Source organism: Ursus maritimus, unplaced genomic scaffold (genome assembly GCF_017311325.1).
Source record: "Ursus maritimus isolate PB19 unplaced genomic scaffold, ASM1731132v1 scaffold_13, whole genome shotgun sequence".
Taxonomy (NCBI): Eukaryota; Metazoa; Chordata; class Mammalia; order Carnivora; family Ursidae; genus Ursus; species Ursus maritimus.
This window is the reverse complement of record NW_024423675.1, coordinates 58,285,064-58,304,241: the sequence shown is the minus strand read 5'-3', so window position 1 is coordinate 58,304,241 and position 19,178 is coordinate 58,285,064. Positions and strand designations below refer to the sequence as shown.

Sequence of the window (19,178 nt, the reverse complement as noted above, 5' to 3'; positions counted from 1 at the left end):
TAAGGGAAAACAATAATTTTTAGAAATATTTTCATAAAAAATGTTTAGTAAAATAAGGACCAGTACTGACAATGAAAATTCCAATACAAAAAAAAAAACCCATAATTTCCAAGAATGTCAGTACATGAATTTCTGAATATACAGAAATGATTCATTCAGACTGACAAATACATATAATGATACAAATGTGCTTAATTATAATGTACTAGGGTCCTTATATTCACTACTTCTTATCAAATGAGGTTAGAAACCCATCACATTAAGAAGAGGAGGTAGACTACAAATAAAAAGGTATAAACATTCCATTTTAAAGAATGAGTAGAAAAACCCCCTAAGTGTATGTCATTCATATGTTAAAAAACAGAACTAGAGGAAAATAAAAATCACAATTAAACCATCAGAATTTTTAGTTCAGTTTATGTCACAATACAGTTACATCATTTACTTGGGAATTTTAAGAACTGTTTTATCCTCACATTTAACTCCAATTTATCTGGACACACTGTTAGCACATAATGGAGCTATAAAATAGGAATAAAACCACCTGCCATCATGTATGGGAATTATGAGAATTAAACAAGACAGTGTCGGCAACTAGGAGAGTACCTGACACATGGCTGTATTTCTCTTTCTCCATTCAACTGATCCCAGGTTTTCTAAAATGAATAAACTAAAGATGTCATTGGGAGGTAAATTCTAGGATGAATCTCTGTGAATGCTGCACTTTCCTAATTTTTAGGAAGAATAAAGAATTCTTCCTAAATAACCAAAAATAACAAAAAAGAAGGATCCTAATCCTGTCTGAACACGAAAGTAAAGAGTTTATAAATATAAGGAAAATGGATTATATTATCAATAGGTAAGTTCTCTGTCACATATACTGTCCTTACAAAAAAGTCCTCTGAACCAATATTGGGACAGAAAGCTATGAAGCTCTCCAAAAACTGATGTAGTCATCTCAAAAGAATAGAGAAGCAACTATGAAAGGTCTTGCTGTCTAAAGATAAAACAAATTGAACTTCAAAAAGAAAACTGAATGCAACTGCTCTAAAATAAAATTCTATTACTCCATAAACACTAAAGAAAATGAAGGAGAAAGAGATGAAGAGGAAAGGGAGAGAAAGAGAAGGAGAAATAAGAAAAAGCCTCTTCCCCTGCAGTCACTAGATATTACTAGAAATACCCGTAGAACTAAACTCGTTAGCTGAAAAAGGGGCACTTAGAAACGAGAACTTATCATCTACCATGGTTCTCCTGTACAAATGTACCTCAAGATAACTAAATACTACTAGTTGGTAAGAAAGGTTTTTTTAATAGAAAAATTCTAGGTAAGAAATGTGGAAAAATTATAAAATGCAAAAGATTAGCACTTTGCAACTAATGGAAAGTAGATTAAAAAGCAATAATGATCAGTAGATGAAAACATCAGTTGAAAATACGAAGGGAGACTTTTTTAATGACCAGGCTCCATTATCTGCATGCTCTGATCCATCTTAACACCACTGAAAGTGGGGTGAGAAGAAACTGCATGGCTCCTGATGTGATGTAATATCAAGTCTACAGCACCCAACCACTTAAATATTGTTGCTAAAAATGTTGAAACAGATTCTAAGCAAACCTTTGGAGCTAAAAAACTTCCTATGTACAGAAAAATCAGAAGATAGAGGAACAAATTTGATGCCACAAAGAAGTACAACCAAATCCACTGTTTGGAATCTTGCATATAGAAGTGGATTGTTTCTTCAACAAATCAAAGATATAAAGGCTTAAAAAAGAAAGGGAGGTCTCCACAGGACTGCCCTATATTAAGACATTAAATACACAAAACAAAAAAAACACCCAAATATGATCTGGGGACTCTTCTTTGACTTTTGACTAAAACCAATTATAAATGACATTTTGAGACTACAGCAAATCTGAATATCGAATGACTATCATATAATAATAATTTTTTAGAAATAATTTAACCAAAAAAGGTACTTGTCTAAAACATTCATAATAAAAAAATTAACAATGATTCATAAGAATGAGAATCAACAGGTTAACACTGCCATGAATAAAGAAAATTCCCCAAGTAGAAAACTCACATGTTGGTACCACTGGTGGAATGCTGGGTGGTGGTACAACAGGTGGTGGAACTGGAGGTGGCATGAAACCTACACAGGGGAAAAAAAAAGACCAAAAATAAAATAGCGTAAGAGTTACTTCTTTTAACTCAAAGATTTCAATAGCTATAAATGAAATTGTACATTCTTAGAACAGTCTTCCAATACTATGACCTTGTATTTGTGAATATATTTTTTCATTTAAAAAAATCACTTCTAGGGGCACCGGGGTGGCTCAGCTGGTTGGAAGGCCGACTCTTGATTTTGGCTGGGGTCATGATCTTGGGGTGGGGGGATCAAGCCTTAAGCTCCGCGCTCAGCAGGGAGTCTGCTTAAGATTCTCTCTCCCTCTCCTCCTGTCCCTCCCTGCCCCACACTCACGTGCACACTTCTCTAAAATAAATAAATCTTTTTAAAAAAATCACTTTTATATAAACACTACCTTATATTTGATCCTTAGTAAGCTAAGTGAAGCACAGAGATTCTTATCATGATCATGTCCTATTTACTTGCTAATTTTTTAAGTCCTGTGGCACTCTCTACAATGCTACAAAGTCAAAGATTAATACAAGCCAGGCAACTTGTTTTGTATGTTAGCACAATGACTGCATGGGGAGTTAAATACTGTATTTTAAGCTGCTGATAACACTATATGCAATAATGTCATGTGTAAAATGTGCTATATTTCTTTGATTTATATGCTGTTTATCTACTAGATCAAAATATTTTCATTAACCTTGGGTGTTACTATATTATGTTTTGAGCACTGAAATAAACCTCCACTTAATATTAACTGTTTAATAATTTTAAATGTCAAATGATCAAACTATAGACCTGTTTCCTTGCATTTTTAAGATGTAGAGCCACCATTAAATTCAATTTAAAAACAGTGGCTAAAGGGGCAACTGGGTGGTTCAGTCAGTTAAGCATCTAACTTTTGGTTTCGGCACAAGTCACGTTCTCATGGGTCATGAGACTGAGCGCCATGTCAGACTCCAAGCTCCTCGGGGTGTATGCTTGAAAATTCTCTCTCTTGGCCCCTCCCCCAGGCTCACTTGCTCCTCCCCCGCCATAAAATCTTAAAAAAAAAAAAAGCAGTGGCTAAAAAAGAGGGAAAAATAAGGATATGTGATTTTCAACAAACGAATGCTAGACAATGACTTTACAAAGTCTATGTAGTATGATTTTTGAAATAATCCTTTAAAATTATCTTCTCAAGGGGGGCCTGGGTAGTGCTGTTAAGTTAAGCACCCGACCCCTGGTTTTGGCTCAGATCATGATCTCAAGGTTGTGAGATCAAGCCCCATGTCCAGCTCCGCACTCCATGGAGTCTCCTTGAGTCTCTCTTCTCCTCTCCCTCTGCCCCTCCCCCTGCTCTTTCTAAATATATCTTTAAAAAAATACATCTTCTGAAAAAAATTTTAATTCAGAATCCAAATACAGAAAATATTTGACAAGAGTAATTTTCTAATCTTTAACATATAAGATAAAATTCTTATAAGATCTGCATCAATTTCAAATTATATATTTAATTACGATGTAAAATTTTATGTTATGACAAATAAATTACAACCAATGTCAGATAATGTTTAGTTTTTAGGAATTCTGTTCAATTGGTAAGAACTTAAATTATAGAAATCAAAGTACTTCTTTTCTTACAATATGCAAAGAGTTCATGAAGTTCAAAGAAAGATAAAAATTGCTTTGAAAAACAACATGCATCATTTGATCCCTTGTGCCTCTCCCTCATTCTTCTATCCTCCCATGGTCTAATACTAAAAGTTCTATCTTTAAGCTACATAAGCTATCATTTATATTTAATTGATGTGTGTTAAGTAATCTATAGTTTCTAAACTAGAAATGCTGACTCAAGGAACTTTCATCAAAAATTTATAACGTCAAAAAAAGTATTACAAATTCGATTAGCATTTTTAGACAGATTATAATTCTTATCTCAAAAGTGAAAACCATGATTTTTAGGAGGAATAATCTATATAATTTAATGCATACTTCCTGATGAATGGGTGATAACTACAGAGAATTCTGATACAAAAAATTCAACACAAATTTTAAATTATTTTAAGAATATTTCACTGTTTTTAAAGAATTCCATTTTTTCTCCTCCATGCTGGTCTTTCAACCATCTGCATCACCTGGGAACTTGTTAGAAATACAATTGTCTTGCCCCACCTCAGTCTTAGTGAAGTAAAAGTAATCCCTACATATGCTAAGGTTTGAGAACTGATGCTCTATAGCATTTTAACCTGGAAAAATAATAACTTGAATGATGTTGTGGGACGCCTGGCTGGCTCAGTCGGTAGAGCATGTGACTTGACCTTGCGGTCATGTGGGTGTAGTGTTTACTTAAGGAAAATAAATTTCAAAAAAAGTTTTTAAATGAATGAATGAATGGTATTCTAAAGTAGAGTACACATAAGATGAAAATTCCTGGGGTGCCTGGGTGGAGTCAGCTAAGCATCTGCCTTCGGCTCAGGCCATGATCTCAGGGTCCTGGGACTGAGTCCGTGTTGGGCTCCCTGCTCAGTGGGGAGTCTGCTTCTCTCCTTCCCCACTGCCCCTTCCCACCACTCGTGCTCTTTCTCTCAAGTAAATAAAATCTTAAAAAATATATATATAATTTAAAACAAGATGAAAATTCCTTACCAGGAGGTGGTTGTGAAGGGTTAAAACTCGCTCGCAGAAAAGGAGGTGGAGGGATTGGACTGAATCCAGGAGGAGGAACTGGCATTGAGACAGGAAATGCTGGTGGGACTAAACTAACTGCAGGCACGGCTGGCGCTACTGGAATCTTTTGTGGACAGAAAATAAAAAGTCCATAAATCACTTTATCCATTGGCAATGATTACATCTTGGAACAACTAAAGGTAAATAATTTCTATTTCTTTCTAAGGGAGAAAGCAAATACCACTCTATTAAGTTGTTCTGTTATTTTCCTTCTCGCATACTTAAAATTGACTTTAACTTGTAAAAGCAAGGCGGTATTATTCAAAGGACAGCACACATGGAGACTGAAATCTATCTTACATTCAAGTGATGTAAGTAATGGGCACCTGCCTGAATACTGAATATCATGATCAGTTTTAAACTGCCACCCTCCCACTAAGTTTATAGTACCCAGCTATGGTATGCAACCTGACCATTAGGAAGCATGCCAATAACAATTTCAAAATGGCGTGAATTTCTCCGAAGTTAATTTTCTACTCCTAGCATAGGTATTTTCTACTCATCCTAGGCACAATAATTCCCAAATATTTACTTGTACTATGAGTGTACCTCTTTCATAAATTTCATATTATCAATGGTCTATTCAACTTCGTTGTCTGAAAGACACTCCAAACTTCACTTGTGCAAAACTGAACTCCCAAATGTCTTTCCTGTTCTCAGATAAGGATAGCTTCAGCTTTCCAATTTTTCAAACCAAAAACCTTACCTCTTCTCTTTCTCACAAGTCAAGTTTCATCATGCCACATGGACAAATCCCACTGGACACACCAGCACATAACCCCTAATGATCTGACCATCTCGCATTTTCTCTACTGCCATCAGTCTAGTCTGAGCCACCATCAGCTCTCATCTGGATTGCTGCAACGGTCTCTTCACTGGTCTCCCTGCTTTTATTAATGCCCACTGGTCTATTTTCAAAATAGTAGCCAGTGAAATCCTTTAAAACCAGATCTTTTAAAACCTTTAAAACCAGATCAAGTCACTCCTTTCTTCAAATTCCTCCAATAATGCTCCATCTCAGAGTGAAAACCAAAGTCCTTCTAGAACTCTCCCTTCCACTAAGCTGGCTCTCATTGACTTCACTCCTAGCCCACTTGTTATTCCGGAACACACCAAATACACTCCTGGCCTAGGGCCTTTGGACTGGCTGCTCCCTCTGCCTACAGTGAGTGCTCTTCCTCAGGTAGCCACATGGTTAATTCCCTCAGCAACTTTAAGTTGTTGTTCAAATGTCACATTCTCAAGCCTGCTCTGACCATTTTATGTACAATCATAAGCCCTTATCCAGGTACTCCTTACAACCCTCATACTCCCTTGTCCTTCCACAGTATCTCATAAACTTACTTATTTTGCATTTTCTGTCTCCCCTATTGAAAACAAAAGCTGCATAAAGGCAGGGGTTTGTGTGGTTTTCTTTCCACTGATGTATCCTTATCCCAGGTGCCTAGAACAGTGAATGTCATAGAAGCAGACCACGGATAAATACTTATACAACAAATAAACATTTATACACAAATGACACCATTTCTAAAAAAAAAACATAATTTTCCCCAAAATTACTTGACTAAACTTGTATTTATTCTATTTTGGACAACTTTAAGTTTTATAAAGTAAATACACGAGTAAAAACAGAAATGTAAGACAACACGTTAACATAACAAAACACCCAGCACTAACCTGTAACATAGCAACAGGTGGAGGAAAAACCTCTGCCTGGGTGGTGACCACTGTCTCCTTTTCAACTGGAGTTGGGCTCTGAGTTGTCTGGACCGTCTCTTTAACGGGTTCTGAGCTTTTCACAGTTTCCCACTCTAAACAAAATATTTGAAATTGATTTCCTCTGGATAGGTACAAAATTTTCATTTTATTTCCATGTATCTATTTATTTCATCTCTACGTCCCTCATCTACCTTAGCACATCTTTAAGATGTGTCCACAACTACAGCTGCCAACCCACGTTTTGCCCAGGTAAGTCTGATGAGAATACCAAGGAGTCCAAAGAAGCATGACACAAGGCACAAATGAAAAGATACTAAAATATTCAGAGGATATCCTAGATATATATCTCAAAGGCTGTCTGATACAAGAGGATCCAATCTTATTTTGTGTCACAAGGTACAAAGGGAGACCAACAAGGAAAAGTATTAACTCAATAAAGAAAAACCTTTCTGAAAACACAGCTATGCAAAAATAAAACAGAGAAGCTCGCATGGTTCTTCCAATGGTTCTCCATCTCCTTCAATGTAAAGATCAAAATCATTATAATGACTAGTCAGACTTTCTATGACTCCGTCTCTCTGTACACCTCTCTGACTTTATCCCCTACTACTCGTTCCTCACTAACTCTGCTCAAACCATACTGGTCTCATAATTTTTGAACAGACTTTGCACATACTATTCCCTCTGTATTGAATGCTCTTTCTCCAGAGAGCTGCACGTCTCACTCCTTCAAATATCATTCTTTCCATCAGATCCTCTTCACGTAAAACTGCAACAGCTCCACACCCATACTGTCAACCCCCTCTTTTCCCTGCTTTTTCTTCTGAGAACTTATCAACCTAAAAACACTATATAGTTTATCAATTTTGTTTATTATCTGTTTCTTTCCACTAGAAACATGGGTTGGCCAACTTTTCCTATACTAACTATTTTAGACCTTACTGGCCATATGTTGTTCTCTGTTGCAACTACTCAACTGCTGTTGAAAAAAAAAAAGTCATGTAAAATAGGTTAACCACAACTGAGTATGGTTGTATTTCAATAAAACTCTACAGAAGAGCTTGCCGGCAGGATCTGGCCCATGGGCTATATATAGGCTGTCAACCCCTGTACTACAATGTGTACTCCATGAGAGGAAGGATTTTTGTCTATTTGTCTCACTGCTATAATCCCAATTCCTAAAATCATGGCTGGCACACAAAAGAAACTAAAATATTTACTGAGTGAATAAGTGTTTAGGAGAAATATCCATCAAGAAAAGGGGGGGAAAAAAAACGCCAAGAAGAAAACACTGAAAAAGTGTTTGAAAATATTTATACTGGCCTAAGAATGAAAATATCCTGAAAATTAGCTAGCTTACTTTGGTAAAAGAGCTAAAATGTGAAGAAATAAGCTATATACCACATTTTAATTATTTCTAAGCATCCATTTTAAGATTTCTTACTGTTTACAAATGCTATTTTGTGGATTTATAACTGGTATTTTTAAAAATAAAAACACAAAAAAATAGGCCAAATGATCATTTGGTTATAAGCACTCTAGAACTGCATGAATCAGAACCACAGCTCTCTAAACTAAGATTCTATTCCTGCCATTCTCAACATGGACACTAATCAAAATCTAGGAAGTTCTTCAAAGAAATTTCTTACATCCCCATTTCTTATTTAAATTCGAGTAACTGAAATATTTAGTTTAAAAAAGTCTCCTCATACACAACTCTTTCTCTAAAAGAGCAAAACTTTTTAAAAGACATACAGGAAAAATGCTACATTTATAGACTTCTAAAACACTATCCTCTTGACTTAGGAAATAAGACCTATTAAGCATATACAGTGCAAATGGCAGTGTTTCAGATTTTTTCCCTTTTTGGGGGGTAGAATCCAGGAAATAAAATAAGCACAATTCACCTTATCATGCACGACACTCTTATCAACTACGACCATTTAAGCATATATTTTTTTAAACAATACAACCACCCTTAGTGTACTTACCAGGATTTACAGTTTCCTGGTCAATCATGCCTCCTTCTGCAAAACCTTCCAAGTCATCCACTTTAACTTTTTCCCATGGTATATATGTAACTCCAAGATCCACATCCCAGAATTGTTTATATTCTGTTTTTACACCTTTGTTTAAAGCCCAAGCAATCTATCAGGAATGAAGAGAAGAAAAAAGAAAGCTCGGATATACTGTGAAAACCAGGTAAAATGTTCAAAATTATATGTAAACAATGTAAATATAAATGAAATCAGTTGGACAAGTAAAGCATCACTGGATGCTAGAAAAATAAGAGTAACCAAGTAGTTTTTCCATGTATTTCCTCTTTTTGTTTGTTTTTAAAATAAAGCGTGCATTAGACAGCAATGGCATTTATAACATGGGATGTATTTCCACTTCTTACTAAAACTGAAAAACACATTTCCAGAACAATCCAAATCTACTTTTCACCATAAAAATGTCAACCTACATTAGCAGTAATTAGAATAGTTATCATAATTTAAACAAAATCTTGGTAGTCTAAGAAAGGAGACACTTTACACAGAGGAAACTCTCTGCCATGAAATGACAAATCACATGGCATATTAACCTTGAAAGTTTCTAATTCAGTTGCAGAAATTGATGTAATAAATTATCTTCAAGTAGCAGAAATAAAATTTAAATTAGTCGCAAGAAGTAAAAATGGAAAAATACACAATAAACACTCGGTTTTAAAGACTAAAAGGAAAACAAAAATATGCTTAATAAACCCTTCACAGTGGCCTGGGTTGTAGAACACACAATGTTAAAAAGGAGGAAATAATAATATAATTAAAAAGGTATGATTAGGAAGCATTACGAGGAAGTAGTGAATGAAAGATAAGCTTGTTGGGGTGTATGGCTGGCTCAGCTGGTGGAGCGTGCAACACCTGATCTCAGGGTTACAGGTTTGAGCCCACACTGGGTGTGGAGATTACTTAAAAATGAAGGAAAGAAAGGAAAAAAAGAAAGGAAGGAAGGAAGAAAAGGAAGGAAAGAAAGGAAAGAAAGGAAAGGAAGAAAGGAAAAGGAAGGAAAGAAAGGAAAAGGAAAGAAAAGAAAGAAAAGAAAGAACTTGTAAAAATGAGAAAGTTCTGCTCATAAAATGTTGAACTGTAAGTGTGATTTCAAAGAATCATTTGGCTGAAGTTTTACTTTACCTATTTCTAATTCTATAACTCAACAATACTGAAATAATAAACTTTTCTAGAGGTTTTCCCATAACATTAAAAAAGAAGATGAATCAAATACAGGAACATTCTAATAATCCAATAAAAGAAGAACATGGGTCCCTCCCCTCCAATCTCACCTTAATGACCTTGGACCCAATTTTATATGATCCGGAACTAAGTTTCTGAAGAGCCCGAAAAGCATCTTGTCGATGAACCATGCAGACGTAAGCACAGCCCCTGGGAGGAATCATCTATTAAAAAAATTTTTTTCTTTAGAAAGGGTAAACATAAGGCATTCATTCTGACATTACTGTATGGTTTTAATGAAACAGATCACTGACTACTAAGACTGAATGGTTTTTCCCTTTTCTTCCTTTGGCTATTTATTGGTACAATCCATGTACAGCTAACGACTTAGTTTAAAAAGAATTCAAAACCTAGTTGGGTCTCACTCTGAGTCATAACATAAGCAAAATCTTGAATATCACATGTCAATCAAAGTCTTCCTAATACACAATAAAGAAATACTAAAACAAAAAATGTAAAAAGACATGTATGTAATACCACCAGATAAAAAGAAAACAATATTGCATGGCCAACATACTTGAAACATGCAATTTATTCAACAAGTGTCATACGGAGTAATGTGAGAAGGATTTTTGTTTGGGGAAGTATCTTATTCTTAATATAAAATCTATAATCTACAACAAATGATAACACTAAAGGTCTTCAACTGTATAAAACTTAATTTTGCCCAAGTGCTTCTGGACAAAGGTTTTAACACAAATAAGAAAACAGCCTTAGTGTTTTCACTTTGACTCAGAGTTCACTTCAAGCTACTTTCCAAACTTTAATAACAAACTTCTCAAAAAAGAAGTCTAACACCTTATATACTTCTTCCTCTTTTGCAATATAGACCCAACTCTGTATCAATGGACTGAAAAATTTTCAAGCTCAGCAATGACCCACTAAGTGCTAAATCGAACAGACTTTTTACTCAGTTCTCAAGCTCCCCCAAAACCAAGTGAAATGTTTATAAATTTTCCATCAGATTTTCAAATCCTGGATTTTATCACTAGCCATTCAATACACTTCAGTTCACAAAATAACTCAGTACCTATTATTTCTAAGTACTATGCTCTAAAAAGGTAATACAGAAGGCGGGGGGGGGGGGGGGGGACAAGGCAAACTAATGTCCAAATGACTATGGAACAAGAAAGGCCAAAAATGACACAAGTAATAGGACAATCCAAATGCTGCTTGGATTCAGGATCCATTCTGAGTAGTGATTTCTGACTCTGCATTAGAATCACCTGTGTATACTGTGGCACTCTAATAAGAATTTAAAGACACTGATTTTGGGCATCCCTATTTTTTCAACTGTCAACACATTTCTGACATCTCAGGTAGGGGGAAAGCAGAAAAAAAATTCAGAGGTTATAGGATCAAGGACTCCAGCAGATAGTTTATGTTTTGACAGGTGAAATTTGAAAAGACAAAAGAGTAAGAAAAGCCTACAGCACAGCCATGGTGTAGAGAGAGGCATATGAAACTCATTAAGTTGAAACACTCAACCAATCATCTATTTATTGTCTGCGCAACTCAGGCAAATCACTTAGTTTCCTCACTGGTAAAACAATAATGGGAATTACTTAACCAGCTTCTTGTGAGCTTCCAATGAGATCATATACGGTTGAAAGTAGTATACGAAATGGTCAAACAATTCAATGAAGAGTGCTGTTATTAACAAGGAAAAGTCAAGTTTGGTCACATAAGGATCTAAGACTAGAAAGGAAAGGCAACCAATTTCGTGGCAAATGATAAAAGTTCAAGAGACATAAAAATATAACAGTGAATAAAATCAGAGGGTTAATGAATTAGAAGGCTTCTCAAACAAATAAATTTCTATAAAACATTCCATGACTTTTTCCAGGGGAAAAAAACAGAGCTTGAGGACGAAGAATATACTCAAAGAAGGAGACTGGATGGAGCAAAAGTACTGAAAGAAAGCGAGCTGAGGAGTGAGAGTTGCAGTCAAGTTACTGAGGTGCTGTGACCACACAAGTTTTCTTGCCTCAGGTTTGCTTTGAGAGGGAGAGGTGGGGAGAAGAGGAAGGGGACTGGTAAAAAGACTGGGACCCCAAATCCAATTATGTCTCCACTACCACCTATGTGCTCATGTGTAGGTGATTAAAATTCTGTGGGACTCAGTTTCCTCATTTTCATTACCAAAAAAAGGGAGGGTGTGGAATTAAACTAGGTCACAGATAGGGTTCCTGCTAACCCAAACACTGGATGATTTTAGGAACCAAGTGCTAGCTATACTGCTATAAAACCTCTAAGAACATTTCGTTAGAATTTCACTAAAAAAAGAAAAATTAATTAACGAGATAAACAGCAGCATAAATAAACACAGAAATGATTAAAGTAAAATAATCCCTATAAAGATGTGCATTATTAAAGACAGATACTCTACTGGGCTCATTAGGAACCAAAGTGACTGACTGAAAATCCTCTGTATATGTATTTTTAATCTTAAACTATTGTATAAGAAGTGATACTTACATTAATGGATTCAATTTGTCCAAACTCTTCAAACAGATTGGTTAAATCTTGCTGGGTCGCCTTCTTATCCACCTGGCCAACCCACAAAGTAGTACTACATACTGTCAAGACATAAAAGAGACAAATGACTTAAATCACACAGACACAGCTATTTCTTTTGAGCAGCTGAAGAAAAAGCACTAATAACAACAAGATTTAAGATGGATATTTAAAACACTTCAGTGACATTTTTATCTGTTAGGCTTAAAATGAACTAAAGTCCCAGATATCCATCTACATCTACTGCAGATCAACCTCTGTTCGCAAGCTTGGCTGCACACTTTAATCACCTATGGATACCCGGGTCTTAACCTAAAAGATGAAGGGTTACAGGGTACGACGGACTGGGAATCGGGAGTTTTAAAATCCTGTAGGTAATTCTAATATGCAACAAAGTCACAAAAACGCTTTTCTTACTGCAAATCCTATCTCTGCACCTTTAATCTTTCTGTGCTGGAATGATTAAGTGGATTATTTCTTCCTAATCAACAGTTAAATCTGAAAACAGCACCTTATCCTTAAGGAAATAATTTGCACGGAGATACAAGGGGGAAAAGGCTGAATTGGAACTCCTTAACTTGTTATCATGAAAAACTTAAAAGATACTTTGCGGGAAGCACTTCTCTTTAAGAAACAGACCTACACATGAGGTATCTCACCTACTTTAAGCTGTACTGTTCATGCCTCCATAAACATTTCCTTTCCTGAAAACACGTAATTGGAAAATATTTACAACAGATGATACATTTGCGGAATTTTAATAAATCTAGATTTACATCAATATCATTTTTAAAGACAAAGTTTCCAGCCTTTTGATGATCTTTTTATCTATTATGGGACAGGACTCCAGCAGGTTTTACTGTAGAGCTAATTTAGCCCCACACTAGTGACTACTGCAAGATTTCTACTGAACGAAGGTTTTCTTTTTTTTTTTTTTTTTTTTAAAGATTTTATTTATTTATTCGACACAGAGAGAGAGACAGCCAGCGAGAGAGGGAACACAAGCAGGGGGAGTGGGAGAGGAAGAAGCAGGCTCCCAGCGGAGAAGCCTGATGTGGGGCTCGATCCCAGGACTCCGGGATCACGCCCTGAGCCGAAGGCAGACGCTTTAACCGCTGTGCCACCCAGGCGCCCCTGAACGAAGGTTTTCAACCAGCTCTCTCTACTCCAGCTGGTTTGAACTCAAGTCTTCCAGACACGTGTTAGCTTTAAGAATCATTCAGCTAACAGATTCCCTGGTAATGTTCTTATCCTATTTGTTCTTCGCCTCACAGTCTCACCGTATGTACATATAATTTAATATTTAACAAAAGTCTCAAGAAGCAATGTATGTTTTACTCTACTCTATAACAAAATACCACAAACTTAGTAGCTTAAAACACAAAAATGTATTCTCTTACAGTTGTGGAGGTCTAAAATGGATCATCAAGTCTGCATTCTTTCTGGACACTCTAGGGGAGAATTTGTTTCCTTGACAAACTGCCTGCATTCCTTGGCTCATGACCCCAACTTTCATCTTCAAAGCCAACAGTGGGGCATTTACCTATCTTCGTCTTTCTCCTTCACATCACCTTTTCTCTCTGACCCTCTTGTTTCGCTCTTATAAGGACCTCTGGATTATACAGAGCCCTTCTGGATAACCCAAGTTAATCTTCCCATGCCAAGATCCTGATTAATCATACCATATAATGTAACATATTTGTAAGTTCCAATAATTTGGCTATGAACATCTTTGGACGACCACTATTCAACCTATCACAAACCCTCAGCAAATTTTTAGACCTCTTTCACTGAATAGTTCCCACCGCTTCATTACTCTACCACATCACAGCTGCTTTAATCTCTCTGAAATATGTTCCATGTTTCCCGAACTGTTTCAAGGTAATCTCTTCACAAATTTTTCCCACAGACAAGTTTTTTTTTAAACCCAGAAAGCAAAAATGAATCTCCCCCATCCCACGAGAGGACACTGATTCCTAGAATATTACTGCTTGTTGATGTTTCATATCCACTGCACTATTCATGAATACTCTTGTGTTCAAAGGACCAATGATAGGGAAATACTACCATATGTGTTTAAAATGTGCTGGGGCCACATGAAATTGATATTGCTTTGGAATAAGGAGAATTTTGAGGTAAATAATGAGGGATATACTTTTCAGTGTATTTTCTTATGTGCTTTCTGAATTTTTTTATTCATGAAAAAAACCATAGCAATAGGAAATAAATTCCATGGTCAGTAACTATGTAAATGGTGGTAGCTATAATATGACAAGGAAAGCGAAGAACTAAATGGAAAAGACTCCATATAATAGCCCTACTAAAACTGGTGATTCTGAATGTCCTAATGGTAATTATGAGAAAGGGGGCACAGCAGAGGTTTTATGGTCAGACCTTTGATGTTATTTCTTTATTAGACAGCACTAAAATGTTTGAATTTGGTCTCTCACCCTAAGGGGATAAACAAATTTTCAGAGTTAGGAGTATCACATTATTAAATTAACACTGGCTCCGATTATCAGGTAAGATTCTGGCAAGATAGCCACAGCTTGCTGAAAATGCCAGAACCTAGTAAGAGGCTGGATGTTGCCTTTAATTATAAGCCTGGATTTCCAGGATGATTCAGCAGTATAAGTTATACCAATTATTTATCTATCTTCATGGCAGAGAGAATTTGGAGACCTTCAGAAATTAAACAACCTGATCGGTATTCAGCTCTTGGCAAAGAATGACAATTTGCTCCATTTTATGTACTTTGCCCATCTGCAGTCTGTCTGTTCACCTTAGAAATCCTAACTCCCTAGGAATCTTTCAGGAATAATCCGGTACTAATTACAACTCCCATTCCTACCAAGTGAACTCTCCTTTAAACTCCCACTACTACCAAATTTGTTCTAATTATACATTACAGATTAACATATAAAGGAGGGAAAGTCTGTACAATGGGAATCTCTCCCTTGGTGCTGATCCAATAAGTTTACAAATAGCTTTAAAATTTACAGGCTCCCTTCACTAATTATTCCCCAGACCTGGTGGTCAAACTTGGTTCGACACTTTGAATAGAAATCACAGTGTCTATGTAAGAGACAGTAGGCCTGGTCCACTTTATATATTATTAGTCGAGGTCTATATTTTCTAATTTGCATTTTAAAAAATCAACTCTCAATGGATCTTAAGTGTTTCAGTAGAACCTGTTCTTCCTTCTTCTTTTCTCCTCTCTCACTTTACAAAAACCAAGGATAAAATTATTCATCTACCAATCAACTTTTCAATTTCTTAGTCTAAAAATACAGTTGTCTTTAGCAGGTAATGATTTTCTTAATATTTGTTGAAACCAAAGCTTTGTAAAGTATGTCACTTACCACTTAATGTTTTAGATCTAATTGGAGGTAATCCCTTCTTCTGTCGTTCTTTCTCCCTCTCTCTAGCTCTCCTTTCACTTGAGTATGAACGTGATGATTTCCTCTTTCTTTCTCTTGAGCGTGAGCGTGATCGCTTTCTGTGTTTACGCTTTCGGGAACCAGATCGTGACCGAGACCTTCGTTTTCTTGGTGATCTACAAAAAAAATATTATTTTACTTCTAACAAAAGTATTATTCTTCTGTCAAATTTCTCACTTCTAGGTGGGGGGGGAACCACACACACACACACACACACACACACACACACACACACAAAAGGTTGTCTTATATCTAGCTACCTCTTAAAAAATGTGTAAGTAGAATGAAGTATCAAACATGCATTTCTCAAATCTATGTACTGCTCAGGCTCATACTGTAATAGATGTTTGTTTGCAATGATTCTTACTGAGACCAGGAAGAAGAAAATGAGATTCTATCCAATAAGGGCCTTACTTTCCTTAGTGTCCTCCAACTCATTTTTCAAACAAGAGTCAAGAATAGGAATGAAAGATTAAAGAAAATAGAACCTTAGGTGATAAAAACATTATATTCTTAAAATTACGAAACAGAGAATGTTTCCAACAGAGAATGAGGCCACTAAAGAATTCTGCTTATAAGTTTCCAACTTCTAAAATTTCAAGGTGCTTGACTTTAAATATACGGTGATCCGGAAACACTGTTTCTTTTCTTTTTTTTTTTTTTACCGTCGACCATATGCCCCTGCACTGCTTCTAAATGCTGAATAAGGAGGTGTTGTTAAGACAAAGAAGCTGCAAAGATTTCAGCCCTAACACTGTAATTGCTTTAGCAAGATTACTCACTGACATGAGATGGGTTTAGGGAGAGTGGAACTCACAGGCTCTCGTTTGTAAGAGGTAAATACAAATAACTTCTTGAAACAAGTAAGAAATGACTGAAAAATCATCAAAGATACTATCCCTCTTCCAGCATACACTGTTCAGATTTTCAGGGGTATTCATGTGCAGAAAATAAAGTATATTAATATTAAAGACTAATGACTTAAAATTTTAAGAGAATTTGTAGCAAAAACTACAAATATACGTATATAACTACAGAAGAATTACCAGGTTAAGGAAACTTCAACTCAAACTGAGTAAGCGTGTACATTATTGAGATTTAGCCATGTTGAAAAGCTAACAAAGAAAACCATAGGATATACTTTATAATAATCGGATGCTATGCTTAATGTTTATAAAAATAATTCCTGTAGTTTTATTTTTATGATCACTTTTGGTATTATTACAAAATGACATAAAACCTAAGAAATACAATGGAATTTCTAACACTGTTCCTCTACAGCTTGACTGAACAGTTTTCAGAGGCAATAATATCCTAAGTTCGGTATAATCATAATATTATTAACTAAAATCAGGTATAATCCTGAATCCAAGTCTTATGATATGTCTGCAATTAATGTATATTATTCAAATAAATGGCCACAAATATATCCAATTAATAGAGAACAAAAAATTTTTCCATTTTTGAAATTCTGAATTACTTCTTTCTGGAGAATATAAGATGTTATTTTAAGAAAAACACTTCCTTTAACCTTGATACAAAGAAACAAAGCCAACTTTTAAAGGTTCGCACACAGCTACTCTTAAATATTATTGTAGAACCTTGAGCGAGATCGTGAATGTGTTCTTGATCTTGAGCGAACAGCCACTTTCTTTGCTTCTTGTTCAAAGATCTCCTCTTCTACTCCATCTTGCCCTTCATCTATATCCATATCCTTGAAAATCAAAAGAACAGCAAACAAAATGCCTGATTGAGATGCAGTATATACTGACAATTCTGCCTTAACAAAATATTCACCATAATAGCTTTAATGCCTAATATTTACATAAAATGATTAATATATAGCTTAATTGTGAGGAAAAAATATTTAGGACATTACCATTACTTTACATAAAAACAAAATATTTTACACAAAAAAACATTTACCATATTTTATAATATTCTCCTCTAAGTAATTTTAGAAATTTATGACCCAGAAAAACATTTACTTTTTACCTGTTGCTGAATATCTATAGAATCATCCAAATTCACTTCAGGTTCAAGGAAATGCTGTTGACTGCTACCCTGTGATGGTGAGGCTGAATGCTCTGATCCAAATGTTCCCTCTTGACTATCCTGAGGGGTTGCCTATTGAGAACGTATACAAACACACAAACATTAAGAAACCATGCATATTATTACAACAGAATTTAAACATGCAAACTTCACAAAGTTTTAAAAAGGAGCACAACACATATAGAAGTCCCATGTTAAATCATTTATAATCAACCTAAAATTACACTTTTGTACAAATGAAGTTTACTTAAGAGCACGGGACACCTCCACAAAAGAGGAAGAAGACTGTATTAGAATGCTAAGATCAAGTAGGTCTTCAAACAAATTTTAAATTGTGGAAAATACAGACATTATACTTTAAAGAATGAAGGGATTACATCATGAAAGATATATAATGGCACTAAATTAAATGAATCTAGAATTTCAATGGCAATTACCATTTTTATAAAATGCTATAAATTAAAATGCTATGTTACTTTTAATGTAGAAGTATTTTATATTAAAGAACTAAGTCATACATTATTGTATAGGCAAAACAAAGCTCAAATATTACCAAATTAACTGATCTAGCGAAAGAGTTCTCAATTTGGGCCTTTCTCAACCTCCACCTCTAGGAATTTGCAAAATAGTATTAGGAAGTACTAACAGAAGTTAGGCAATGAAGACTAATTAAAGGAACATTTAAAATCTGAATCCCCCCCTTTTTGTTTTGCTGGGACTAGATTTACAGCAACTTGCTGTAGTGACACTACTTACATGACACTTATTAGTCTGAATCTGATTTAGCAATTGCATATATTATGGTGTTAACTAAAAATGAGAAAACTAATTATGAAAAAGTATCCCTACATAAACTTTTCTTAAACATCTTTGCAGGTGTTAAAGATTAACAAAAGTAGTTCCTGGTAGTAGACAAGTTGGGAGCTACTGTAATAATTAACAGAGAAGAGTAACTCAAAAATACTATGCCCTTGCTACAAACTCTGATTGTGAACAAGTTACTTGAATTGTGAAACTTGGTCTCCCTATCTGTGTAAGGAATACCAGCATAGTGACTACAGACAATATTGTATTATAAACTTCAAAGTTGTTAAGAGACTAGATCTAACTGTTCCCACCACAAAAAAATGAGTTTTGTGACATGATAGAGGTGTTAAGCTTACTGCAATATATTAACGTATCAAATCACAATGTTGTACACCTTAGTTATATATTCTATCTCAGTAACATTTTTTTAAAAAAAATTCTTATTCTAATGACATCTAATCTGAAAGAAAAAGCATAAAAATTAAGAGCCAAAAAGAACATTTAAAGAACCGTTC

The 19,178-nt window shown here is 35.2% G+C and overlaps 1 protein-coding gene across 12 annotated transcripts in view; it reads right to left on the bottom strand.

Annotated features, from left to right (window-relative positions):
- SCAF8 (SR-related CTD associated factor 8) overlaps positions 1-19,178 on the bottom strand; it is a 216,711-nt gene that overhangs the window by 137,961 nt on the left and 59,572 nt on the right. For all 12 annotated transcript variants that reach the window (XR_005834413.1, XR_005834417.1, XR_005834412.1 and 9 more), the window contains 9 exons: positions 17,797-17,928; positions 17,403-17,515; positions 15,724-15,917; positions 12,323-12,423; positions 9,895-10,008; positions 8,561-8,717; positions 6,528-6,661; positions 4,770-4,914; positions 2,088-2,156 (listed from right to left, as the gene is read on the bottom strand). Coding sequence is in view for 6 of the 12 variants with exons in the window: in XM_040627992.1 (XP_040483926.1) it covers positions 2,088-2,156; positions 4,770-4,914; positions 6,528-6,661; positions 8,561-8,717; positions 9,895-10,008; positions 12,323-12,423; positions 15,724-15,917; positions 17,403-17,515; positions 17,797-17,928 (1,159 nt within the window). In the remaining 6 variants the exon portion in view is untranslated. The remainder of the gene's footprint in view (positions 1-2,087; positions 2,157-4,769; positions 4,915-6,527; positions 6,662-8,560; positions 8,718-9,894; positions 10,009-12,322; positions 12,424-15,723; positions 15,918-17,402; positions 17,516-17,796; positions 17,929-19,178) is intronic.